The sequence below is a fragment of the Desarmillaria tabescens genome (genome assembly GCF_030435595.1).
Source record: "Desarmillaria tabescens strain CCBAS 213 chromosome Unknown EV420scaffold_70, whole genome shotgun sequence".
In the NCBI taxonomy this organism is placed as follows: Eukaryota; Fungi; Basidiomycota; class Agaricomycetes; order Agaricales; family Physalacriaceae; genus Desarmillaria; species Desarmillaria tabescens.
Window position 1 is genome coordinate 4,812 of NW_026848369.1, and position 27,216 is coordinate 32,027.

Genomic DNA, 27,216 nt, shown 5'->3' on the forward strand with positions numbered 1-27,216 from the left:
ACATCATTCCTAATTAATCTTACCTCACTTCGATCACTACTCCTCGCCTCGTGCTCGCATCTCCGGATTTCGGCAGATCCATAACAGTAACCCTTTGTGCTCTTTGATGTAATCTTGTTTCATGTCCCGTGGTTACTCCGTATGATGAGGATACATATCATGGGTACGGTCCCTAATTCGATGATAAATAACTTACGCGAGATGAAAGTTGATATTTTTATCCTCAGCGACGTCCATGCCTGTAAGCACACCCGATTACATCGTTACATGGAGAATCTCATCCTCGGCAGACTCTCTTTGAGTAACAAGTCTGGTTCATAGGCACTGAACAGAATTTCATCGCGCTGTAAACATAGGAATAGCCTCCGCGCAATGCTCCACCTTCCCGTCACGCTCAGCCTCTCATCTCGGCTTCTGGTGGCTTTTCACTCGAAGTGCGACATCCCACTGACGAATAGTTGTCAAGCCGGAACAAAATCCTCTGACGTCAACGACCGTTGTATCTTCATCCCTGGGCGACAGTGGAGGACCGACATCATTAACATGTCTGTTGACTGCACGGTGTCAGCGCGAAGGAGACGGCCTTCGCCAGGAAAATAACCTGCGTGTGGTATTTATTATACCTTGGGGTGATAATCAAAGACAGATCCATTATTATCTGTGTTCCTGAATATTGAATATCGGTCTTCTTCCGGTCCATTACACCGGACCGGATGAATGGACCATCTAGACTCACCTCGTTCAACGGTGTACGATGTACCCTTAGTCTGTGCTACGGATTTATTCGCTATCCCACGTCAAGAATTATCTAGCGTTCTTCCTCCGCCACGAAACAATAACAACTTAACTCAGCCAGACTCAGCCCTGATTAATGATTCCAAGGCAGCTTCCGAATCTTTTAATAGCACGGTGGATATTCTAAATATATCCGCGATTCTTCAGGATCAGACAAGTTGTGCCAACATTCTGATAATGGTGAGTACGCGTGTATATACTGTTTTATATGGGAGAAACTTCCCTAAATCAGTTTCTTGCCGATGGATATGTTATCCGAAAGCAGTATGCTTGGGAGATGGTTGATTTATTAATTGCGCATTCATCTGATTGCGCATATATCCCAACTTCTGAAGCAGCATATATATCCACTTTCTGCGAGTGTGTTAGGAAGCCTGCCGCAGTTCAAGGCATAAGGACGGCTTCCGCGTGCCGTCTTTTTCCCTCGTGATCTTCGAAAAGAGCCCATTCTGAGGTCCGCTGTGATTTACGAATATTCCAAGTGGGTCATCTTGGGAGACCGATCGTTGCTTCGTGGGTTCCGGGTAACATCTTTACAAACTGTTTACAATTAAGTGAAAGCCAAAACCTTGACATGGACAGTCTGAGTATGGAGGCTTTGTCAATGAGAAATAAGCTTGGTAGTTCGTGGTAAACCAAGTTTTGGGACTTGTCAGATGCGAAGGGTACTACGGAGTCCTCGGAATCCTTTGTCTTGTGTAAACGGGCGGCGTCCTTAAGATCTTGTTACATGCCCGTAGAACCTTGTTTCTGACAAAGTGGAATCTTAATTCAGACCACTCTCCTCTCGCTGAAAATGGCATTAATGGTAAAATTGTAATCATCGTCTCTATTATGTGTACGACCCTCACCGTCTTGACAACTAATACCATCTTGATAGGGGTTAACAATAGCAAATAATCACCAACCTGAGAATCCGCAGCTGATGACCAGTCGTAATTCTTGTACGCAGTCTAGAGAGTACGTTCATCTTCATACTCTTTTTTATTCGAATTAATTTACGCTGAAAGAAAAAAGATGGCCACACGGCGCCTTGGACCAGATCTAGCCAAAGAGTTTACAAATCGTACTTCTCCCTATTATCTTCAGGGCCAAGGCCTGGACGTCAAACCTAGGCGCTTTCGCGTTATCCAGGAAATGACCGACTCCACATACGCCACGGCAACGTAGATCCCATTCGTTCCCCGTATTCGAGTTATTGGGAGGGAATTTCTGACATGTGCTCAACGCTGACCGTTTGCGGTTTTCTGTCGGTATGAGACGCTTCAGTCAACCCATATCTCTATGGTCTTCTCGAGCCGTCACCAGTAAATCTTGTGTCTTAAAAGCTCCGCGGTTGCGATCTACCGTAGAAATTCTTCAGAAGATTTATTCTCCGTCCTCAGTACGTACTAACCGATCTTCCAATTCTGCCGGATCTAAAAATAGTAGGTACTACACATGCTATTTGACGACTTTTCTTGGCGGCCTTCTAGTACCTGGGTCTCAGAGCCGTAGCCTCGACTCTCTGCATCCATTCGAAGCATTCCTAAGCTTCTTCATGGGTAATAGATTCAACATGAGTCCCTGGTCTCGGACAAGCTCGGGGTTTCCACAGTCACGATTATGAGACCCTTGTATTGTAATCTTCTGGAGCATAGTTACTTTTGCTTTTTCCAGTTTTAATTTTTTAATTCCAGGAAGAATAACTAATACTGTAGAGACTAGAATCATCCAGAGATGCATTTCCTGCCTTATCCTTCACTCGCAAAAGGTACTTGTTGCCGACAAATCCGAGCATCTTCTCGTGGTACTAATTTATCTCTGGAACTTTTCCCTTCGCAGCAAAAAGAACCGCTGCGTATCGAGAGTCTTGCTATGGAATGAACTCCTCTCCGTAGGCACCATGAACAGTTACTAGCTTCATCGCTAACTGAGAAGTTAGAACCTGGAATTCTTTCCGAAAAGATAGGATAGTTACTATCCATCTCTGTTCCATTCTGCACTGTGTGTTTCTCCAGACTGTGCGTCATCAATAGTCTGCATATGTTAACTAACCTCCAAGGTCATACGAACGGCATAAAGGGCCATTGGGTACGTAGACTACTGCGTTGTGCAGCACATTTAACGATCGATGTACCCGCTGTCTTGTTCATTGACATGTTTTCAGTGCATTCGCCTCGTGTTCCTCATTCTAGACACGGTTTTCTTTTCTCGTATTCTTTAGAAAGAGCTCGTTCCGACGACTGCGGTGATTTACGAGTATTTAAAGTTGGTCCTCTTGGTAAACCGTTGTTTCGTGGGTTACGGTAACCACCTTACAAGCTGTTCACAATTAGGTGAATGTTAAAACTGACATGGATAGTCTGAGTCGGGAGGCTTTGTGAATAAGAAAATAAGCCTGGTAGTATGTGTTAAACCAAGGCTTCGGATGTTAAGGGTACTACAGAATCCTAGGAATGGTGAGACTTGTATAAACGGGTGCCATAAGCTCCTGGCACACGCTTGTTTATAACGAAGTGGATTCTAGTGGAATTTTAATTCAGAATACTCTCCGGAATCTACACTCGCAGAAAAGAAGGGCATTACTGATAAAGTTGTACAATCGTCGTCTCTATTATGTGTACAAGTCTCATCGTCTCGACAACTAATGCCATCTAGACAGGTGCTAACAATAGCTCATGTACTAAAGAATCACCAACCTGAGAATCCGCAACCGATAACCCGTGGTAATTCTTGTGCGCAGTCGATTGTACCTCCATTCTCTATAATCTTTCTTTCGAACTGATATACTCTGAAAAAGGGAGGATAACCTCACGCTACCTTGAACGAGATCTATCCAAAAGACTTTACCAATCATATTTATTCTATGGCCTTCAATAGTCTTCATGCTCAAATTCTGGTCGTCAACTTTAGGTGCTTACCTGTTAGGCCTTCTAGTATGAGGAGTCTAGGAGTTGTAACCTCGACTTTCTGCATCTGTTCGAAGCACTTCTTCAATAGGTGATCAGAAAATTCAACACGAATTTCTAATCGGTGTTTCTGTTGTGAAGGTTGTTCATTGACATGTTTTCAGCGCATTCGTCTCGTGTTCCTCACATTGTATCGAGGCTTACTACAATTTTGTTCCTTGTCTTCCATCTAGACTGGTTCCCACGGTTTGTTTTTTCATGATTCGTCCGGGCAGATTGCATCAGGCGTCGTTGAATCCAATTGCCGCACGGGTGACGTGAGCTTCGCTCTCTCGGACATAACATTTAGCTGGAGCCTTACTAGTACTCGCTGTAGGGCAAATGTTTCGCGTCAAGCGTGACCATGGAAGAATCAGAAATTAAATTACCGTAAGCAATACACTTTTGCTTTATGCTATTTATCATGCATACCTCCTTCCTTCTTTCCTCAGCGCCTCGAACGCGTTTTGTAGGTGGTTGTAGGATACAATAATAATGAAACCCAATAGATTGATAACAAAAGAAGCGGGGATCATCTGAAGGAAGCCTATCACTCTTATCAATGAGGCGCGTTGTCATTGCACAGCTGGTTAATTCCTGTCAATGATGGGACATCAGTTGCAAAGTAATGAAACAGATATCACCGACAATGAGGCGAGTCGGAATGTGTTCGACCAAATAAATGTATCATGCTTGAACTCAGTGGATAATGAGGGAAAAAAAGATGTGACGGTAGGTGATCAATCCAAATAAGTTGTCGAAATTTCTCGGTCCGATTGCATGAAAAATAACCCATCCTATCGCTCGCTCGACTATCCGCAGAAGCTTGGCTCGGAGCCGAGAAGGTAAAGACTCGATGTCATCAAGGATCGAGCTAAGTAACTGAAATAGCGATTGTTGCAATGTCAAACAGCGAGAACTCATACTCCTTAGTAGCTTATCGTCCCCTGAAAGGAGCTCATGAAACGGGAAATGTGACGAACAGGATTAGCTGCAGAGCCTGAATGAAAGAAAAGTAAAGAGAATACATCTTTTCATTCTTTATTGCCACATTTACCTCACAAAACTCATGTTTATACATAGTCAGAGAAGAACGCGTGATTACTGTGTCAAAGTCGCATCAGTACGAAATAGAACCGAAGAAGGGAAAGAAGAGACGTACTCTGCATTCAAGTACGCCCTCGCGAGGTTCGACTTTGCGAGGGACTTGCACGCGGTCTCACCTACAAGCCATCAGCTGATGTAGGTAGGTACGAATGATCGGCATACCGTATGCGTAATCATCAGTTCCCAAAATCTCGGGGAAGTGCGTTCCCTCATGGATGATTGTGCTGTTTATTATCAGGAAAGAGTAATAAAATCGAAGAGTCGGACGTACTCAGCTCGACTGCCTGACCCGGTAGCAGGACACTCCCAGTAGTATCCGCACAAGTACACCTTGCCGTAAGTCAAAGGATAGACATATGCATACGTGTCCGAATCAGTACACGAGCAGTCGTATGTCCAAGAAGCGGGTTCCGAGACGAGGCCCTACTCACTACCGTCAGACTGGTCCGAGAAGGAAGTAAAAAGAAGGAAACAAGTATACCTCGAAAGCGCTCAAAGTACCCTTGTACCGGCCCGTCGCAAACGTGCCGTACCACGTCGTCTGGGTGGTCGAACCACTCGGGTTAGCCTCCAAGTGGTCAATGCTGGCCTGGGCTATGACAGAGCTATCGGAGATCGCCTGGGCATTAATACTCTGTCGGGACGAGGAGCATGAAGTGTAACTTGCACGCTTGCTGAGGGAGCGCGCACTAGAACGTCCATCGGAAGCTCCACCAAGGGAAGAGGATGAGAGCGTCGAAGAAGAGGAAAGTTGGCCGGAGAGCATGATAGAGGCGGGGGTGACGTGAGCGCCAATGGTCGTCAGGGTACCATCATCTTCCACGGCCTGGATGGTGGACAGAGGGGTGATGGTGTACCCACTTTCCCCGGTGTTGGTGAAGTTGTAGAAGTTTCCTAGCTCATGCGTAACGGAAACAGATTCTCCGGGCGCAAGAACGGTGAACGCGTGGTTGGCACCCTTCTTAGCGGCAACTGAAGGGATGTAGCGTACAGCGACACCCGTGAAGTCTGCAGAGATCCCAGCTGAGTTGACGACTGTGAAGGACTCCGTAGCCCATGAATTGAGAACGGTACGAGGGTCGTTGAGGAGCTTAACAGTTTCGTCGCCGTCGTTGACAATAGTCGTCACTACTTCGAGAGTAGAGACGTCCGAGATGCTCGCCGGGGCTGTCAAGGTCTGCTCGTCAGCGTAATGGAACGTGGAACGGCGGAAAAGGATACTGACCAGAGGTTGAGATGGTGAGAGACTTGATCGCAGAAGCGACGCTAGCGAAGGCTAAGAGTAGTGCAGGAAGGTGGAACATTGCGCTGACGCTGTTATTACCTCTGCAGAGGATGCTTTTATTCTACTCAATGACTTCGAGCCAAGCTTTTCGCCACAAGGCAGACTATCTGTCGCATGTGGGTGAAGACGTTCCTCCATGTGAGAACGGACCCCAGGTCTTAGTGTCGATAAGAGATGGCGTTGAGATCGGCGTTGTTGCGGGGAGAAGATTGAACGCTCATTCTTGCGTAAGAGAACCTGGTTATCGAAGCAAAACGGGAAGTCATCGAGGGGCTCGTCGCACAGGAAGGCCTACAGATATGTGTTTGGGAAGCAGGCCGGGTGTGTGAATAGTTGCCGGCGGCATACGTGTTGATATCACGAGACAGAACAGAGCTGAATTATGGAAAGTAGAACCTCTGGGATCATACGATAGGCACGCATGCTGCACGGCCTGGGCATGATGACGATTGTCGAGCTTTCTACAACCAGATCGCGTTATCGTTGATGATGAAAGCCCGAGAGCATGTGTATCAGTATCGAAGGCGTTGATGAAAAAAAATGTCGCCAGGGCATCTGAAGGCAACTCGAACATGGTGCGCATGATAAGTCGGTGATTAACGAAACCTAGGACTAATAAGTAGGATAAAGTATCGCCACTCCTTCCACAACGCAAGAGCGTGGAGATTTGAGTCATTCAAGGGACGAGAATGGCGTGACCGGCTAGCAGGTAGAACTTTCTGTGAGCTACGAAGTTTGGTCATTCTGTTAGCGACGATGATGATAGACAAATACCAGCAAAGCGCTCACACCATCGAAAGGACTGCCCATTCTTCTTCTTAAACGTCACTCCAACAACCAAATCTTGGATGAAGAGCCTGATAACACCTGGATGTCAAGCCAATTATTGCTTTCTTTCAGAATGTCATGGAGGTAACGTACATTTTGCACCAATGTTCCTAGGAGGGGCGACGACGTTCCTGACCACTCTGTATGTTTACAGAAACCAATAAGAGAAGTTGAAAATGACCGGTTAACCGGGACCGAGGCACATATATGCTGCGAAAACAAGGTTCGATGAGAAGATTGTCGGACGATAGACAAATTGAGGCATACGTAGTCATCTTGAGCAATAATGAGAGGGCGCACGCGATGATAGACCTTTCAAAAGCAATTTCTTGTTCATCCAGAACAAGATACCTGCACCAGGGCTTATCAGGACGTCGACAGTGAGTATGGAACAGCATCGTACGCAGCAGCCTTGGTCGAAATACGTTCTTTACAGCCCTCCGGTATCGAGGTAACAGAGGTATGGATTATCTCAACGCATGAGAGTGCACAGAGAAAGAAAAAGAAATATAGCGCCTAGGGACGCTTTTAGTGGGGGAGGGAGGAAAGATCATTTTCACTGTTTAGACTCGGAGGAGCATTTCGTTTACACGTCCAAACAAGACCAATCCATTAATACACGTGACTTACGCGCCGGGGACCCGGGACCAGGGTAGATGGGCATTAACTCGGGTTGTCGACGTGTGTACCATATCACTATGGTAAGGTTCCTCTCGCGAAAGGGGAACTGGTGGCTGATTTGCTTTCCCCGAATCTTACTTGACATACCGTGCGGTAAGTGACTCATCGCTCGACACTTTAGTACCGACTAACAGATAGTGGGAACACGATATTACCAATTACTGGCTGTGTCTCTTATCGGTGCTATCCCGATTCGCTAGTGATCTCTTATGACTAACCAACACTTGCTCCAATACCACGTTCGATAGTTACGTTTATCCATCTCGCGGCAACGACGAATCAGCCCAACGACTACGATGTACCGTGACAACGTATATACCGCGAACTTGGCTGGGAACGATATTCTTCTGTTACTGATGTTACTGATGACTTGTAGAAGTCTGATGATGCACGTATCAGACGTCCGATACGATAAAGCCGAACTTTGTGCTTACGATAAACACCAACGAAATTGAGAACGGCCCGTTTGTATTACCGAATGTACTAACACGACTTTCTGCTTCATTACAATGTCGCTAAGCTCGACCACACAATGACCCGACGTTTCAATATCCTGGATTAATTCAACACGAACCGTTCTAGCCCCGTAGAAAGTATCATCAGGACTTCCAGTCCACATCTCAATTATTTATACGGTCGTGTAATATCTCTTCCCAAGAACTATCAAAGTGCGCTACGATGCCTGCCATCTATTCCGCAGCCGTCGTTCAAAACACGGACACTGCTTCCGTATGTTATTCTTGCTCGCGCAATCTTTGGAGACGCCTGTTCGGACGTCCGGATGCTTCACATGTCCGAATATTCAACGTCAACATCATAAGTCGCTGGGAAAGATTAGCGTATCGTGGACGCCAAGGTACGGTCTTATAGGTTCTTCAACCTGATTCTCTCCTCCCCGTATTATGTGTACACCCTCACCGTCTTGGCGACCAATGTCACTTTGACAGGCGCTAACGACAACCCATTCCCGGAGGAATCATTGTCCTGAGAATCTGCAGGCGACAGCCAGTTATAACTCCGGTTTGTAATCGCGAGAATTTATGTCCATTCTAACCGTTATCTTCCAGATGCTGACGACTGTGAAGTCATAGAAGTGCTTCCCTTTTCTTCGCCTGCGGTGCATGTTCTTCTGGCGATTTCCGTATTTCATCTCCGAAGGCTTCGGGGGAAGGTGACCACACCCGCCTTTCACTAAATCCAGTCAAAACCTATACAGTTAGTGTGAATGTATCCTTCAGCTATGGGGGCTTCCGGGGTTATCTCGGGAAGACCGTCTGGATACAAGACACGCCACATGGAGTTTTAGAGTTTAGAAAACCGGCAGATATCAATGATCGAGGGACGTCAGAAACTTTATTCCGGCCACAAATTAGGAAAGGATTTTCGGTTCAAGTGCTAGCTTTTCGCAGATTTTTGTATGTATACCTGAGAGCTTTTCTTGCAACCTAAATTTTCGTAAACATTGCCTCGGTCAACATCACCTTCTATGCCGTGTCTAAGCAACTTGGCGGTTGCGATCTAACCAGGGTATCAAGTCTTTAACACAGTCCCATGCCAGCTTTAAGTTGCTTCGCATGCTGGCTACCGCGAGAACCGCATCTGCCATCGTCGATAATCTGGAGACGCTGTTTCCCTTCTTGATCTTGGCTTAGACGTGAGGTACGCGGTGCTATAAATGTCGAAGAGGGATTGCCTGCTATGGTGGTGTTCAGGACGATCTTTGAAACTGATTCTCTCTGGAAATCTGTTGATTAATTTCGGTGCTAAGGAATACGGCTGAAAATGCCTATCTGCGTTTCATCAACGGCATTTATGTCCGATCTGCGGTGGAAACAGTCCACCAGATGAGATACAAAGATCTCCAACTTTTCATATCAATTTTCACTGCATTATGGTGAGACGCATTACTATTCACATGGAGTACCAAGTGTGAGCTTCCCTTTGAACTTTGTTTGTACGTATCCGATACGGCATACATCATAGAATTATGTCCATCGGAGGTATCTTTCATTTCGTTGGTCTTGAAATTATGTCTACCCCAGATGATATAGACGTCATTGCGCGAGATCGCACTCATAAATATTAATATTCCACCGTAGTGCAAAGCGTTGGGTCACATGAATCACTTTTGATTTACGTGTCACTCATCCACTTTTGCGTTCCTTTTTCAATAGGGGAAGTAGCAAGAATACTGGCACTTACATACGCTCTTCAGCAATGTTTCCTTGCTGTTTCCGAGCCTGAAAGAAGTCCCAGAGACAAGGTTTTAGCTTTCCACGTCCGTGGGAAGTGTATCTTTATGGAGGATATTACCTATCGCGAAGATTCAGCGTCTCGCAGTTGTGGGTGCTCTTAATCTCGGACAACGAACTCCGAGCCGGAGGTTTCCGGTTGTGAGGCCTTCGCGCCTAGGATTACCATATATCTTTCATTTTTCACGGTAACATCTGCATGTGCGGCCTGGGATACTCCCGCGACGCATTTGAGGCGACCCCACGTTGCTCTTCCAAGGACACCTAGTGAAAAACGGGTGATCTCTAATTTTCATACGATGTCTGGACATTCTTGAGAGTAGTCTTACACTAGGTATGACATAACATAACTACAGAACAAATGACCTTTGTTTATATACATCATTGCTACCAGTTTCAACAGACCCTGACTGGATCTGGGGTATTTTCCGACGCCGTCGATCTCCGAGTCCCATCCTTCTTACCCCGGGACCCTGGATATCAATTACAACCAGCCTGCAGTCTAATCCAGGTCTTCAGCCATGGGATTCAGGTACTTATACCTCCGTATTGCGTAGAATCCAACAGCATCTACCCCACTAACTATCTTGGCTATGAACACATTTCCAGTTCGCCATTCTCGCATCCTTCACGATTCATCGAGACTTATAACTTTATTTCGTCTCTTTACCGTCTAGGTCGGTTCGCGCGTCTTCTTTCATGACTCGGCCGGGAGAGTCGTTGAAGGCATCGTCGAGTCTACGAGTCGTATGGGAAACGCCAGTACAGTTCTCTCGAAGAACGAGTCTTTTAATTGACATCCTACTTTGTGCAGGGTATGCAATTGGTCGTCATCAACCGTGACAAAGGGGGGAAAATAACCTTACCGTAAGCAATCCGCTGTCCTCCTACTGTTCCTGCCAACTGTGTATTCCCGTAGCGCCTCAAGCGTGTTTAAAGGTTTGCGATAGGACATGATGATGAGGAAAGCGGCTGACTTTGTCGCAAGGAACCTCGTAAAAATGCTCGCCATGTATTATCATACCTAACTTCTTGTATTACTGGCGTCGTATACCAATTAAATGTAGATCGCCCGCTCATGGCTTCCGGAAAATAAACACAATACACATCGTCGAGGTTAACGCCACACAATAACGGCATTGGCGTTCGATGAAAGCCAACAAGGGTGGAAACTGGAACTATCGCATCATCCACCGAGTCGTCTTTAGCTGTCTTATGCTCTCGGGTCCAGGATCGTTGTCTATGCTCTTACGAGATGTGACTACATTAAGAAGCAATATTCTATACTTTCGTCCAGAGCGTCCATCGAGGAATAGAACTTTAGTAAGAACTTATGTTTCGCCCTCGAAAGAGCCAAAGGCGGACTGCAAGTATCTCCGCTCTTTTTGGTATTAACGTCGGCGGTTGCTAATTATCAGAAGAGGGACACAACGTGCGCAGCTAATAATATTTGTAATAATGAGAGAAAGCTGGTGGATGGGTACAGCCCCGATGATCATTGACTAGCATTTGAGGGCCATCGCATGCGCGTGGCATATCCGAGTCCTACTCCATAGTCCTTCAGATCGTGGTATTCTGATCTCGCGAGTTTATCTGGGCTAATGCTTATACATCTATTCCTCACGTACAGGTATGCAACACACTCTCTACCATCAGGGAGCGTTTTCACATTTACATCTACTAATTGCCCCTCTAGTATGCACGACCTGTCATGAATAATTCCGTCATTGTACCATACCTTTTCGTGTTCGTCTGTGTACCTTGCAGTGAAATGGTGCACTCCATGATATATTGCCCCTGCCATAGCGTATGTGGCAGTATCTCCATCGACGATGGCATAGAACTTATCCTCCGCTGTGATGTCAACACCCTCGACCTGTACGGGGATTATGACAGGGCAACGCGTGAATGAAATTATGCCGTCGTCTTCTACGCATGCCTCATCGGTGTGGACTTCCTGATGCCGTGGTGATCTGCCGGGTGCAATACGTGGGTTGTATCAATTTCATTAGGCTCGTCTGCTGCTGCATCGATCGATTGTGCTGGATGCAGTGTTTGTGATTGGCTGAATCACGCCGGTAGGAGCATGGACAAATGCTTTCGTATCCCATTCGAATTTCGAGCAATCCATCGGCTGAAATGGATCTATGGATGACCATCTCAAAGACCTCTCCACACGCGGCGGCACGAAAGATGATCCAACTAACTGTGCACTGGAATCGCTCTGAGATCGTAACGTTTTTCACCGTGCACGGAAACAGATAAGATTCCGGGCCTGCCCACAAACCATCCCTCCCGCACCCCTCCGCTCCTCACCAATCACGAGAGGGCACACCCACCCCATCCATCTGTGCTAATAATAAATACGACCCTCCCTCCCCCCCTCATGCCCTCGCCCACAGACTATCCCGTCTCTGCGCCGACTCCCCTGGCACGCATCCTCCACTGCTCGTTCATGCCTGCAGTGCATGTATTAGCTGCATTCAAAGGATTGTTATCGAGGCAACGTACCTTTGTGTATGCTGCATGCGTTGCGCCATTCCATTCATTGCTCTTAGGATTCTACCTCACCCTCACCCTCACTGTAGTAATGAACATTGGCTTGATTTTTCACTACCTGAAATGGTATCGTTAGTCAAATACAAATAGAAACATTGGGGAAACTCTTACTCGGTACATTTATCTCACTATATCCGTAGTCTTATTGTTCTAAAGGTCATCGTTAGCATCAAGTCAACATGCAGGTAAGGGAACTTTAACGTACTTACCCAGAAATCTCACCACACCATCAACAGAATCTTGCGACGCACGAGTCAGCCGCGCAGGGAAAGCAGAACATAAATACATATACCGTGGTGCTCCCGAGGAACTCATAAACCCATCGATGCTGTTCGCTGGTAGACTCAGCGACCAAAGAGTGGTGAGGAAGAAGGATACGCACCATACTAGCATCTCCCAACGCGCTCCTTACACCCCCGCCGACCATTATCTAACCTAGCCAAAAGAAATCCATTGCTTAAAGTAAACCGCTGCTCTCAGTGTTGGATCTCACTTGCATCCCCGTGGTATTAGCAAATATTAACTTGATTTTTTCACTACCTGAACCATACCAATTAGCCAAAAGCATGTAGAAACGTCGAGTAAACACCCACTCGGTACATTTATCCTGGCTATATTCGCAGTCTTATGGGCGCCATTAGTATAAAGTCAATGCGTTGTCGAAAGTATCCTACCTTCCAATCCCAAAAATCCCATTACGCATTCAACCACAACCTGTAAAGACACGAGTCAGCTGCACAAGGAAAATAGAAAGCAAATATACGAACCATTGTCGCACCCCAACGAGTTCACCAACCCTCCCAAGCATACTCATTGATGCTGCTAAGCAGTCTAGCTCAGCAATGAAAGAGACGAGAGGATTAAGCATACGTACCATATAGTTAATGCCCCTCGACGCGCTCCTTATACCCTACCGAGACCTAGGCAAAAGAAACCTGACACTTCAAGTAATGCCTTGCGGCCGACGCCTGTTGCTGAGCTTGTTGCGCTCATCGCGTGTTGATCTGCCTTATCAATGCCTTACGGCCAGTGTAAGTGAAAGGTTAGGAGCGGAGGAGAGATGGTATGCCGTTGCATTGCTGAAGAGTCAGCCGGATGTCGAAGGCGGATAGGAGGGGGTGGACTTTAGAAGCAATGAGAAAAAAACAACGGAATCAAAAGCTAGCAGACACACCTTTACCCACGGGTATCCTACCATTAAAACATGTACGGACATCCTAGAGATAGAATAATTTCGTCAGTAAAGGCTTGAAGGGGTACGAATACGAAACGCTTACGTTGTTGATTTACCCCCAATCCTTATGCAAGGTGATCGAGCTCACAATCGTCAAGCTCGAGGCTCACTGCGGCAAGACTAGAAGCAAAGGATAAAAGATACACAAGAAATGCAATGCAATAGAGCTCACCACCGAGCTCGACGACGACGAGACGCCAGCCGACATCGTGGTCAAGATTCAAGAACCAACGTGGGATTCGATCAATAAACCTTGCCCAAACGAGCAAGGTTCACATCACGAGACCAAGTGAAGGAACGGCAAAAGCCGTGATGGACGATGCGAAAAATTCCCACGATGACCTCAGTAGTGGTGGATCGGCAAAGTCCGTGTTGACTGATGCGAAATTCCCACGGGGGTTTCCCGTCTACATAACGACCGATATCCTATATTCATAGGACTCGGAATCAATGATGATCGCAAGCGGCAAAACGGGTTCGTCCAAAAACGGGAGGCATGTGACCGTGACTGGGCGTGACTTTTCCCTTCTGGCACTCATCCGCCACATATGCCCTCGACATCATCCACGGTCTCGTTTTCAGACCCATGAAAACGGCAGCATTGCTCGTTATCCGCTTCCAGCTTGCAAAATACCCTGGAGTAGTCATCGACCCACCCGAGTTGGTAGCACGGCAGCATGCGCCACGCACGCACGTCATCGACTGCCGAGAATGGTTTCCTTAAGTTATTGGATGCTTGTCTTCTGTTCACTGTGCGAAAAATCTTTCGAGTGCTACGACGCGTAGCTCTTGATTTTTAGCTGCGTTCTGAATGTCGTTTCACTGTCGACCCATCGATTGCGGTCCGGTCTTCATTAGTCACTTGTTCACGACCATCTGTATGAAACATCTCAGCTTACCTTCTCTTGTTCTATGACTGGAAATCTGGATTGATTGGACATCTCAGCTGATACAGCTCAGCCATACGTGTCTTGATTTTCCGCCGAGCCGATCGCTGAATCTATCATCCATAAAGTCTTTTAATTAACTACTGCGCGTTTCGATGACAAGGAGGGCCCTGTTAACGTCTGATGTCCACGGCACGCATGTATTGACAAAAATCTGCTTTTGTGAGTCATATGCTCCCGTTGTGCTTGCAACATCTGAAGTTACCGTGTGGTATTGTAACTACTGTTACGCCTTTCCGTCAATAAAGATTGTCATATGACGAGAAGGAGCCGGATTTATTTCGTCATTGCCTAGCTTCCCTTCTGCGGTGAGTGAGGTCCTGGTTCAGAGCGGCTTCGTGCATCTACCGGCCCGTTTCTGACAGAAGCTCTTTCTAATCTGAACAGAATGCGCACTCAGGACCAAAATGTTGTGGGATTTACGTCTCTGGTAAGGTGATTCACCTATTTTCTCAGGAACAAGGCAGCACGGTAGATGAACCTCTTCCACATTTATTACTACGCTGTAAGCAGAGTACCACAGCATCGAATAACCTGGGCATCGATACCGATACTCGGATGCTGAATCAGCGATGGACTAAACGTGACGACAAAGAAATTTCTCGCACTACAAAGGGGACACAAGCGCTGTAACATTCCAGGGTGCCCGCCCTCGCCGATACCCCCCCCCGATGATCGCTATGATAATTCACAGATGCTGATCTTCTTGCGTACGGTATGTCTCGATGCTCTAGGCAGAGACTTGCTGTACCGCCGATCTTGTTCTCCGACACGGAAGCTGATGGCGCGCTACTGAAATCTCCGTTATACTCGGCAGCCGTGGTCAATACTATGGCGACAGCATCTTTGTGTTTTTTTTTTCTGTATGCTCCATCATTCTTTTAACAGTATACTGGAGCCGGTAGCGCCGGTCATATCAAAGTTAGTCGAAGAGCACGAGTATCTTTTTGTCCTGTCCACTCGCTCACAGATTCTAATGTCAGCTGGTGCCTCCTCCCATCACCGACTGTCAATCTGTCATTGGCCAACAAGGTGTGCACATAATAATATGGATTGCCCGTATGCGAAGGAACCTGTGAGTCCGGAAGAGGGTGATAACGACTCCGTACAGCTGCATCCTGCGCAATCGGGTCTCGAGACTCCCGTACATGATCTTGCCATTCAGCTACTTTTTCGCGATTGTGACGTTGCGCTTCCTTTTGCAGGTTCGCTCTCTTTCACTGGTGAGTACTTCATGAATCGTGTGTTTTCCGTAGTTTATCTCCAAAATGAGGAAGGTCGCCGCACTTCGCCTTCGACCCCATTGGGTTACCGATTTAGACGGCGCCTATTAACTATTCTCCCATAATACTCCCTCAACCGCGGGCGCCTCGTCACTATCCCGGAAATAAGATTGTGAATCTAGGTCATGACCTACGGATGCCATAGACCATTATCGTGTTCCTCACAGTGCTTAAAAACCACGCCTTCTTCATTTGCTTCTTGGCTCGTCCCTTTTTCACTCGTCTGAGATTTACAATCTTTTGCACAGCGACCCGGACGCCCGTAAAGTTCCTATAGTTCGCCATTGGACCTGTTTCATCTTATGCCTCGACTTCACGGAGATCTCATCAGGAACTCTTCAATGCGGCCCGCGTGTCAGTCTCTGAGTCCTTTCCGTACTAGGCTACGATTAAACTATTTTCCCTATCATCTCCAAAAGGCTGCCACTTTCGGGGGAGTCATGGTGACGCTTCAACCAGCGGAGGTACTATTATTGTTTGGAGCTATCCCAGACTAATTATCTATGCCAGGTACGAGGGAAAGAATCAAGCTACGCGTGTCTACCACTATTCTAACAGATTTTCATACTTCTAAACTTTGGCTGACTAGCACATTAGATGGTAGGCCAAAGCAATTCTATCGACATGCCTAAAGTAAGTGGTCTATAAGGTTTGGCAGGATGGCTATTATCAGTAATACGGGTATGATGCAGGACTGTTCATTCCCGTCATACTTCCCATGCATGTACATAGCATATACGGCATCGATACTATAGACTCCTTTATTGAACTAAGTAATCCGAAGTCCTCCTTCTGGCAGTCGAGATGAGCCACGGCCCTTCCACGAATATACGTCTAAGTGATGTGAGAAGAGCAACAAGGTTCATACAAGTTACGCTTTATCGATTGTTCGTTCTCGGCACCATCCACTATCCAGCCCTGCATTCCAGGTGGTTCTTACATGCCCGCACGATTGGACATACATCGAATGGGTTCTCTCATTCTAAGTTTTTAACTTTCCGCATCCGTGGACAAGATATACTTCATAAGATGCGAGGGTAACATCTGATGAGAGCATAGCCCGAATACTGAATAACGAACTCCGAGTGACAGAAATCTCTGACCATAACAATTATGAGACTCTCGGATTTGACATTGCCAGAATTCTTCGCACCTCAAATCTTCGTATCCGCGGAATAAATTGTGTGCGACTGTGGCTCCCAAAATGTCCTTGAACCGATCCCGCTTCAGTCTGTTCTGAATCTCTCATGCTTCCCTTCGGAACCGATCATCTATTATAAAAGAATGCATTATATACGCCACTTTAATTGCAAGAAGTATTGAACTATCTATACCTCTTTCCTGTCGCTAGTGGTTGTGGGAGGATGTACCCTCTTCGGTTGTGGCTGACTCGGACCGGTTCTGGGTCTTTGTTCTGCGCACTCAGAGTTCAAAATTCCCAGATCATTTGGGGTCCGTTACATACATGATACACCCTTTCTCATAATTCAACTGAGACAACAATAGTTTGAAGGTACTTAAACCAGCACATTGCGTAGACTCAGATATGCAGCTATCATTGCCCCATCGTAATTCTACATACCTACCTACCGGTTTTGCCTATGAACACGTTCTCAGTATGTCCTCTTTGCGTTCTTCACGGTGTATTCGAGACACATTTTTCATTTTCACTGTTTAGATTTGTTCACGCATCTTCTTCTACGGGTCGAGAGGACAACTCGTTAGAGGTGTCGTCGAGTCCACCAGCCGCACGAGCGACGTGAGCTCTGTTCTCTCGAGCATCTTTTTATTGTAGTCTTATCTGCTATAGGGTACTCAAATGGTTCTCATCAAGTGCGATAATGGGAGGACCATCACTCTACCGTTAGTAGCTCTCTTTCTCTTGAGTCTTTCGTTGCAACGACCCTCTAATGTCTCGTGACCATAGATCTACAAGCGTTTATTATGGCTAGTTGTAGGAAGTGATAGCAAGGAGACCAACTGGGGTCATGTCGTGTAAACCTATAACCACAATCAAAAGTGCTGCTCTGTATTTTGTACCTATATACACGGACACCGATATCACCGCATTTAAGCGTGGGATTTCTCATTATTAAAAAATGTCCAACCAGGACCAGCTTACGGATGTGCGTCTGTCGTAAAAACAGTGTACGAACTACATGAAGATATGGGACTAACTGAGTTCAGTTTCAAATAGCCATCCATCTAATACACGCATCAAAGTGTTTCGGCCAGCATGGTTCCCGGTACCTTTAGAAGATGTATAATTAGACTTCCCGGCTGGGATTTCTACGTCTCTGTGTTCGCGTTGCCGCCAAGCAGCTAGAAGTATCTGCTGATGCTAGTCCAATCAAATTGTACAGGCAACATCCCGTGGAAAGGTCTGACCCATGTCCGACTACTCCACCACTCATACAGAGTTATTTTGGATGATACAGCAGGATATCGACCCGAATTGTTTCTCCTTTAATATAACGCTCAAAGTAGCCTACCATCTAATAAATGGCGAATGGGAAAAAAAAACGATCATGCCTAATATTAGCAGGCTGAGAAACGTGCCAGGTATAGTTACTCTGACAAGTGATGTCCGTCGTAGTTGATTACGACAGAGCTGACGATACACGTCCTTCTTCATGAAACGGAGGTGTTGGAAACCGCCCGAGGGCATTCGGAGACACCGTTCTTGCGCGAAACCATTTAATACGGATAAAAATGGATGCCCGCATCGAAAGCCTCACACTGCAATGCACCGGAAGCTGTATCTTCAGCATGTTCGCCAGCGATTCAGATGCACGCAAAGCTCATTAAACCATATTCGTAGTGAACAACAGCATCCATAACTGTCCAAGCCGATTTATACCGCTAACACTTATCCAACAAGGCGAGTAGACAGTACTTAAATACCTGGCACAGTAGAAAATAACTTAATAGCTGGCTAAAGCTTTGATTCCATCGCATTATTCCGAGATAGCACAGGACAGAGCGTAAATATTGCCGAAGGAAGCAAAATTTGGTGATGAGAATACGTATTATTATTATTATTAATATCCTTACCTGTGTAGATCCCAGATGCAGATAGAGTCGCCCGCAGATTCGCGTAGCTCGTCCTTGCTCAATCGAGTCCTTCATGTGTACTGTGCTTCATCAGAGCATCTCGACTCTTCGCTAAGGATGAACGGCATGTACGTACCAGTCGTACTAACGTTGTCAAGGTAAGAATACGCCAAATGTACTGGGGAATTCTGGTTCGGAGGCCGGAGTGCAGTGATAATCAATGAACAGCTAGCCAGACGAAGGAAAGAGTAGCTACTACATGGTAGCACCGAATTCCATTTGCGGTTCCGAACACGACCAAGTTATCACACGTGACTGACCCAGTGTCCTAACCGACACGCGTCGCGCGACGCGTTTCAAACCCCTTGATGCCAACTTTCCTCCATAGTTCTGGCGTACTCTTGCGGCTGGGCGTACTTCCCCACTTGAAAGGACCTATATGACTGCATAGGGAGGGAGGAGGTCTGTGGATGTTGATGGGCAGTTCGGTAATACTTAGTTGTGCTGGAAAGGCTGGGGGAAGACACCTCAATTGCATACCTTCTGTCTGATTCTGGTATTTACATTACGATTAAACACCATAAAAGATGATATTCTGAAAATCAGAGCTTGTGGCCTTGATCAGGTGCGATTATGAATTTGAGTTTTCAAAACCCAACCATCTTTGGTCAGGGCAGAAAATGGAACACCTAGTGGAAGGCCAAGAAGGTCCATGAAGTCTTTCAAGGATATAGATGGATGATTAGAGACACGCGTATATTGGCCAGAGCCTGGCCCTGAAAGGCCGGGTCCACTCTCGCTCTTGGCGGGAGCTTAGAATTTGAGAACTGAACGTCGAGCCATAATCGACCAAAGCATATCAGCAATCAGACATTAGCTTTTATATTTTGAGACCTCGACCCTGGAAAGATCCCCACAGAGAACGACCATGCGTAGCTCAAACGTACCTCCTTCTCCGATATCGGATACATTTTCCCATCGTTCCCGTATGCGGGCACTCCGGAAATTGAAATGTCTCAGGGATCATGAAGACGTATATGATACAAAAAAAAGGAAACTTATTATGCCTCTATCGCTCTTTCGAGGGAGCATCAGTCAGTGCCGCTCGGTTGCATTAAAATTCGCCCTTGCACGTGCTGGTGTACAACTCAATTCCCCAGCCTGCCTCCTATTACATATACGCAGTCATGCTTTAGATTCAATGATCCCCGTCATATCCTGGAGAGCGCCCGGGAAATTGTCAGGTACCATAACGAAAGATGATCGGCCTTGCGATCTGTGCCGTGTTCTCATGCTTATATCGTCAAGATACGTAATTCCGCAGAGTCTACTTATCAGAGCAAATCGGTTTTTCAGGGATGAAAGTAAGTCCGCGTGTTCTACATACCGCGCGGATTTTTGCGTAGGATTCACATACAAGGCTTCCACTCCCATTAAGTCACGCGTCACGTATTAACTATGTCAGACACACTTTTGCCGAAGCGTAAGAGTCAAGTTTTTTCGGATATCAGGGTGGATAAAACTACGTGGTGGGCAGTAGCGAATATACGCAATCTCATGCCAAGAAGGTAGTTCATAGTACCAATTTATTTGCATCCGTGAGAGCGGAAATTTTATATTTCAGTTTCTTGTACGCTTTTTTCTCGGGTAATTCCGTTCGTGAGACAATAATTTCTCTCTAGCTGCCACTCAGATTGACAACGGACCACCTGCCCACGTTATGTTCCTCAAAGACTCGCCTCAGGCCACATTCGCTTTGCATTTATCCAATGAGTCTATCTATCTCCAGCAAAATAAAGACAACAAAATTTACGAGAACATGTCCATCTATTCTAATTATGGGAATGATCCCTTCAAAGCGGACCATTCTTGTCTTGTGAAGAATGTGTACTCACCTGGCGACGGACCCTGACGGACCCCGCCATATATCTCCCGAAGATTACATACTGTATGAGTACCCCGTCTCTCATAAAAAAAGTAGAAATAGCTCGTGGATATTTAAACGTTCGTGTTGCGTAGAGAATTAATCAGTTCACATCACCCTACCAATACTTCGTCTATGAACGTGCTTCTTGTGCGCTGCTTTTGTATCCTCCTTAACTATCTGGAATTAATGTAGCGATTTTTTCTTTACCATTTAGGTCGGCTCGCGTGTCTTCTTTTATGACTCGAACGGACGCCTCCTGAAAGGCGTCCTTCAGTCTACAAGTCACATAGCAGACGTGAGGTACCTTGTTCTCAAATAACAAATATTTCGATTGACAGTCTATAGGGTACGCAAATGCTTCTCATAAAGCGCGATGATGGAGGAACCGTAACCTTACCGTAAGTGATTCGGTGTTCGCTTTCTTAGCGAGAACTTACCGGACCCTTAAAACCGTAGATCTGCGAGCGTTTTTCGTGGTTAGTCCGTAGGGTATAATAATGAGAGTAACTTTCACTGTCTCGCGGATATCCATGCCAGGGGAAAAGATGTGTAATAATTCCATGCTTACAATCCTTGTTTGCGCTCTCAGGCAAGTCTTAATCTACCATTGCCATCGTGACAACGAGGGCATGTATTAGGAAGTTGAGCCTATGATAAAGCTGTGTATACTTCAGTACACTTTGAGATAAGAGCATCACCAACCAGGAGACAACGTCAATAAAACTCGGAGGCTACAAAGCGAGCTGTTTCCATCTCTTTCATTTGAGTCTGAAGCTGGAACACAAGTGATATTCTGGCCTATTATTCCTATTACATTTACTGAACCTAGACATTGTCCGCCATTCTGGGTGGATAGATGCTATATATCGCAGTAGTAGGGAGGTCTAGATGCTTGCTACGAAAAATCTAAAGAAAGGATCAGGAAAGACTGGCATAACAAAGGCTCATGTAGTGTTCGTATTATTGTGAGAATAGTGAATGTGAGTATAAATAAGCGCAGAAAAGCTTCTGTATGAGATGAATAATAGATATTCTCCTTACGCTACAGATCCCATCTACGGCCTACTAATTTCAGTAAGAACGCCTCTATAATCCTACCAGCGAGATTAGCATGTTATAGTTAGATCTATCGACTCGTAGATCCCGTTGTTATGAGCGGAAGGAAATCAAGGCGATTGAAGTATTCCTTCTTAGTTATGTGTTATACCCGACTAATTCAATCATAAATTGATCAACGGCTACTCAACTGTCTTAAAGTAGCCATTTTGTTTTTACCTCTCGAAGGCGAGGATTGTAACTTGCGAACAGGGTGTAAGCTGGGAATTACAAATTGAAGCCGAGAACGCGACGCGTCAGTCACGTGGTACAATTTTGATTGTTGTTGTTATTTTCCTTTCGTTACGATTGAAACTGTCGTTCTTTCTTCCTTACCATGACGTTCCTTAAGAATCAATCACATGGCGGTACCGTCATGCTCGTATATGAAAAGGGACGTCGTACTGGATGACCTTGTTCATATACGAGAGTAGGGAATCAACGACGATATAGTTGGTCGAGCGACACTTGACGAAGTTATTCTGATATCTGTGTACATTCATAAATGGGCCGTACTAGCTTGTGAAAAGGTTTGGAACACATGAAGCGCTGGATGTTTTGAGGTAGTTCGAGACGTAGCGATACTTTTCGAGGAAGGTGAGTGCGGGATTCTCTTGAAGGACATACCTTTACTGAACCTTGTCTTACCAGCATATTTAACACCTACAACTTTCCGGAAATGACTTCCCTGATCTTTATAGTCTGAACAAATTCTCTTCCCGGTGCCGTACATGAATGCAGTGTAAAATGTTGCCGTCACACTAAGGGTATTTCACTTCTGCTTGCTTCAAAAACCGCACGTCGCCGGCCCTGATACCAGGTTGCTTCAAGGTCAGAACGACTCATACACCGCCATCGGGAGGCGTTCCTCAAAGTGAAGTAATTATTGGAATAGCGCTCCTTCTCTGCACATATTCCTTGATAGATGGAAACCAAGCCTTTGTTATTCAACTCTGCCTCGATTCGGGCAGAGATGTCGATGCCATTTTCTTTATTTACAGTAACGTCTGATGAAACGCAAATTCTCCTTGCGTTTGACGGTCCCGTTGGGCTGGATGCGCGAAGTTGCTGCGTCCGTGATTCCTTCACTTCCTGAGATTCTTTTGTTCTTGTCTTTTTTGGATAAAGATAACGAGGTTATTCTTAGATTGCTCCTCACTACGGAAGGCTTCACTTTGAGGTACGGAACCATTAATTCGTATCGCTTTCTTACATAATGCGATATCTTCTATATTTACTACTTCGGAAGCCCTGCGAGATCAATCTCTTCCCGAGCTCTCATTTTTTCCCTTCAACTCGTAGGGGTTTAGTTTGGTGGTGATGTTCGTGATATAGGGCCTCACTGATCATGGCTGCTAACGGCGAAAATACTGGCCCTACATTTGAATGACGAGCGTGCCAGCCTGGTGAGATAGATCATTTTACGTGGATGTACATCTCGCCCGTTTACTCGGTTCTGATAGTTCGCATGGAAGTATCATCGCATATCATATTGGTGTCCATTCGGACGTTTGTTGACCTCAAAGATGTCCTTGGTAAGCAATTAGTAAGTGCTCCTTTGTTGTCTATCCCTAATAGTGGGTGATTATCGCCAGATGCGTGCTTTACTTTCAGTGCTAGACGTACCGGGACCGAAAGAATGCAGTGCTCTATCCCGTTCAGTTCGCCCTTGTACGCGTTATTCTGCCCTCACCTCGACATTAGGCTAACTGTATACGTCGCTCCCATGATCGTTACGATAGATATCTATGTTGTTTTTAAAGAATGACACGATACGTTGTTCCAGTGACTCTTCCGTGCATGTGTGTTGTGATGGCTCGACTAGAGCACTCTACAGCGTTGCCGCTGACAGAGGTTCGGCCTCTCTGAAAATGGCACAGCCGTTCGTTGGGTTACATCAAGGTGATGCTGTAAAAGCAATGAAATTTGAAACGTCAAATGGCTGACGAAACCTGTGTTGAATCACGGTTATCGTAACAGAGCCTTTAATATATTTGGCACTTTCCCAGTCTCATGTTGCCAATCTCGTGTTGTCATAATGAATGTCTCGCTCGAGACTTCAGATTAGCATTCGCATTTGCATTGCTGTGCCGCTTTTTAGTCATCTGGAGTCGTATTCCGAAGGTTGCATGAAAGTCACAAATTCACGGCTTACAGATGCATTTATCAGAGCTTGTGAGGTTAGCTGTCGGTCGATTTTGCTTAGCAAGGCAGATGTTCGTTTTGGTCGTTTTCTCCCTCTTCCACCATTTTATTCCATCTGTCTTAGGAGTGTGGCTTTTTTTCACACATTCTATACACCGACATGACGCCTCGGTTTGTTGCTATTAATACAGGGATAATCATTCTAAGAAGGAAACTTACGGAGCTCGATGGAATGGTGAGTTTGTCCCATCATCCTTCTCACGATCTTTGCGATGCTGATTGGTTGTCGGTTGCTAGACTGTAGCTGAATAAAATTTCGTGAAACTCTGAAGAATCATGTGCTGTCCATCTGTTCCTGTTTACGATTGTGAGTCTTCGACGTTGTCCTGATACAGTAGTGATTAACGTCTTCGCTTTCAACATAGTGCCGGAACATAAAACCTCGTGCTGCTATCTCTGCGTTTCAATTAACAATTTACTCGATCCTTGCAGTTTGTTCTCATGAGAATGGAGAATGACGTTTTCGGCCGTATGCATATCCGTCTTGGCGCTGAATGACCGGTGAGTTTCCTCGAATATTTCTGTCCGAGATATGTATGCTAACCCGTCCATGATCATTCCAGATTAACCACCAAAGTCCTAACAGTCGTCGTATTCCCGACTTTTGGCGAACTCCAAATTCTCCGTTCAAAGCCCTTATCAGTGACCATACCCTTCTTCCCACGTCGGCGCCAAAATTAGTACGTTCCCTCGTACTGATGTTCACACTATGGTATTCCGAACATGTGGAAGTGTACCTCGGATAACCTGTCCTGAGGGGAAATATCGGTTTTAACAAGCGTTGGAGCTCACTTAACAGGATAGAACCGCGTGTATTTGAGACCCGTTGTCTCTTCTCATAACGAGTCTCCGAGCGCCAAGACAACTGGCTACGGGTACATCGACCTCATTCTTATTCTGCGACAATTGAATGCATCATTCCCAAGGTGTTCGAGTTGCTGCTTTTTCGCTATCTTGATCCTCAAAGTCCCCTCAACTGGTATTTTCGATGGAGGAGGCGACAGCGCGAGTGCTATTTTTACCACCGAGGATGCCAGCTTGATTGCTAACGATTAATTCTAGCCAAGAACGTCCAAGACTTTGCGCTCTCTGAGGTGATTATCGATGCTCATCGCGCATGTGTTCCATTGTCACGATACCTTCAGCATCTTTTGCGTCCTTATGCTCTCGAGATAAGGACCCCTATATTTAAACAGCAGGAATCCTTACCTCAGTGGTCAGTCAAGTACTTCCTCGACTTCATACCATGCTCATTGCTTTGATTACTCTCTGCCTCGCCCTCTCTGCCTTTGCTAGTCCTTACAAGAGAGACGGTGGTCTTACCGTCTCACTGTCTGGACCAGCGATGAATGTCACTAGTGTCGATGACCTCAAGTTCACAGCGACTGTGGCCAATACTGGCTCAGAGTCGCTGAAGATCTTGAAGTATGGGACGATTTTGGACGACATCCTTCCGACGCGCTCCTTCACTATTACGAAGGACGGAGAGACCGTTCCGTTCACTGGGATCAAGGTAGCGTTTTCCTCCGTCTAATTTATGCATACGGTTTGTTCACCCATTTTATGCAGCTTACGGTTTCTTTGCAAAACATTGATGACTCGGCGTTTGCAGTCATTTCTCCTGGAGAGTCGGTTGCTGTGGAGCATGAGCGTAAGCGGGATACTTTCTCTGCATTTATAATGGCTAACAATATGTTCGTATTAAACAGTGTCAACGCTCTTCGACTTTGCCTCCGCTGGTCCGGGAACGTTCACCTTTACGCCTGTGACGACGTTCCAGATGGTCGGTGCCGAAGCTGGATTCATCAATGCGGTGAGCCTCGATAAGGTTTCAGTAACCTCCAGCTCGGTTGAAGTGCACGTCTCCGGAGACCTGGCGAAACGGGATCTTCCCGTCTTGGATGCTCGCGCTGTTGATATTTGCACCTCTACTTCCCAGAGGAGCTTTATCGACGCAAGGTCAGACTCTCACTGTGGATTACACAGCTCTCTGACATACATTTTCAGCTATACCGAGGCCAAATCCTTAGCTTCTATTGCGTCGTCTTACATTGCGACCAATGGCGCTAACTCTCTCTACACGGCTTATTATGGTGCTACCTCGACATCCACGATCCGCGGTGTGTTTAATAACGTCGCAAGCGAATCATCCAGCTCGAGGACGTAAGCCAGTCTTACCCGCCCCCCTTGTTCAGCCCTTCTCAAATTTAAGCAGATTGAGCTGCACGGATACGTTCCGCGCGTGTAGCAGCGGCGTTATCGCCTATACCGTCATCTCTACCACGAATGTAAGTATCAACTTACGGTTGCACTGGGAAAATCCACCTGATATTGTGCAGGTTTACTTCTGCAGTCTCTTCTTCAGTGAGGTTCCCAGTGCCAATCTCTGTCGTGGGACCAGCGTGGCGTCGCGGAATGTCCGGGGTGGGACTACTCTCCATGAGGTATGAGGGGGGTCCTGTTAATCCACACGGCTGATAGTGTCTGGGTTTTTAGCTGACGCATGCGACTTCTGGTACTGACGATGTCATTTATGGATGTGCGAACGACCAGGCGCTTTCTGATGCGAACCAGCGTAGGAATGCTGATAATTATAATGTACGTTGTCGTATGCGATTGATTGATATGTGACTCGTTCTGATCTTGTTTTTGGCAGTGTTTCTCGACCCAGGTGTACCAGAATACTCAGTGTTAGACTCGGAAGTGTTGTATGGAGACCGGAGATTTGTTGAATGGAGGCTCGAAGGATTCTTATACAGTATGTCTGACGTTAGAAAGACCTGCTGAACTAATAAATAACCTGCTTTTCCGTTTAACGAGATAACTCCTTGTACCACAAGAGCCTCCAAGCGGTTGTCTTGGCCAACCAAGGATACTCATTTTGGCAAGTTAGTAAAAGTGCGATATTAGTAATCTGCTCTTTGTATTCGACGACCAATACAAGAGTAACAGAGAACAAGGAGATCTATAGTCCGGACGAGAGGGATAATTATACTCAATAAAAACTAAAAAGTCGCAGGCACTGGATTGAAAT

The 27,216-nt window shown here is 46.1% G+C and overlaps 5 protein-coding genes across 5 annotated transcripts; 2 read left to right on the top strand and 3 right to left on the bottom strand.

Moving 5' to 3' along the window:
- Positions 1 to 4,637: 4,637 nt before the first annotated feature.
- EV420DRAFT_1119424 (uncharacterized protein) lies at positions 4,638 to 6,257 on the bottom strand. The gene is made up of 6 exons (XM_060465910.1): positions 6,058 to 6,257; positions 5,314 to 5,999; positions 5,104 to 5,255; positions 4,995 to 5,056; positions 4,888 to 4,948; positions 4,638 to 4,829 (listed from the first exon to the last, which is right to left on the bottom strand). Exons 1-6 carry the CDS (start codon positions 6,134 to 6,136, stop codon positions 4,799 to 4,801), a joined length of 1,071 nt encoding a protein of 356 aa, XP_060323958.1. The 5' UTR covers positions 6,137 to 6,257; the 3' UTR covers positions 4,638 to 4,798.
- Positions 6,258 to 9,164: 2,907 nt separating this feature from the next.
- Positions 9,165 to 10,189, bottom strand: EV420DRAFT_1485619 (uncharacterized protein; the record flags this gene model as incomplete). The annotated part of the gene is made up of 4 exons (XM_060470257.1): positions 9,165 to 9,370; positions 9,829 to 9,866; positions 9,998 to 10,142; positions 10,177 to 10,189. 4 exons carry the CDS (start codon positions 10,187 to 10,189, stop codon positions 9,165 to 9,167), a joined length of 402 nt encoding a protein of 133 aa, XP_060323959.1.
- Positions 10,190 to 11,553: 1,364 nt separating this feature from the next.
- Positions 11,554 to 11,793, bottom strand: EV420DRAFT_1214663 (uncharacterized protein; the record flags this gene model as incomplete). Its single annotated transcript, XM_060466387.1, has 1 exon — positions 11,554 to 11,793. A coding segment is annotated over one exon (240 nt), but the record flags the coding sequence as incomplete, so codon positions are not given.
- Positions 11,794 to 15,312: 3,519 nt separating this feature from the next.
- Positions 15,313 to 15,952, top strand: EV420DRAFT_1485621 (uncharacterized protein; the record flags this gene model as incomplete). Its single annotated transcript, XM_060470258.1, has 5 exons — positions 15,313 to 15,333; positions 15,507 to 15,539; positions 15,602 to 15,693; positions 15,730 to 15,841; positions 15,875 to 15,952. The coding sequence occupies 5 exons, from the start codon at positions 15,313 to 15,315 to the stop codon at positions 15,950 to 15,952; spliced, it is 336 nt and encodes a 111-aa protein (XP_060323961.1).
- A 9,461-nt stretch (positions 15,953 to 25,413) lies between these two features.
- EV420DRAFT_1341258 (Metalloprotease) lies at positions 25,414 to 27,000 on the top strand. The gene is made up of 8 exons (XM_060468936.1): positions 25,414 to 25,695; positions 25,752 to 25,833; positions 25,892 to 26,141; positions 26,190 to 26,345; positions 26,398 to 26,470; positions 26,522 to 26,626; positions 26,679 to 26,780; positions 26,839 to 27,000. Exons 1-8 carry the CDS (start codon positions 25,429 to 25,431, stop codon positions 26,875 to 26,877), a joined length of 1,074 nt encoding a protein of 357 aa, XP_060323962.1. The 5' UTR covers positions 25,414 to 25,428; the 3' UTR covers positions 26,878 to 27,000.
- The last annotated feature ends 216 nt before the right edge of the window (positions 27,001 to 27,216 follow it).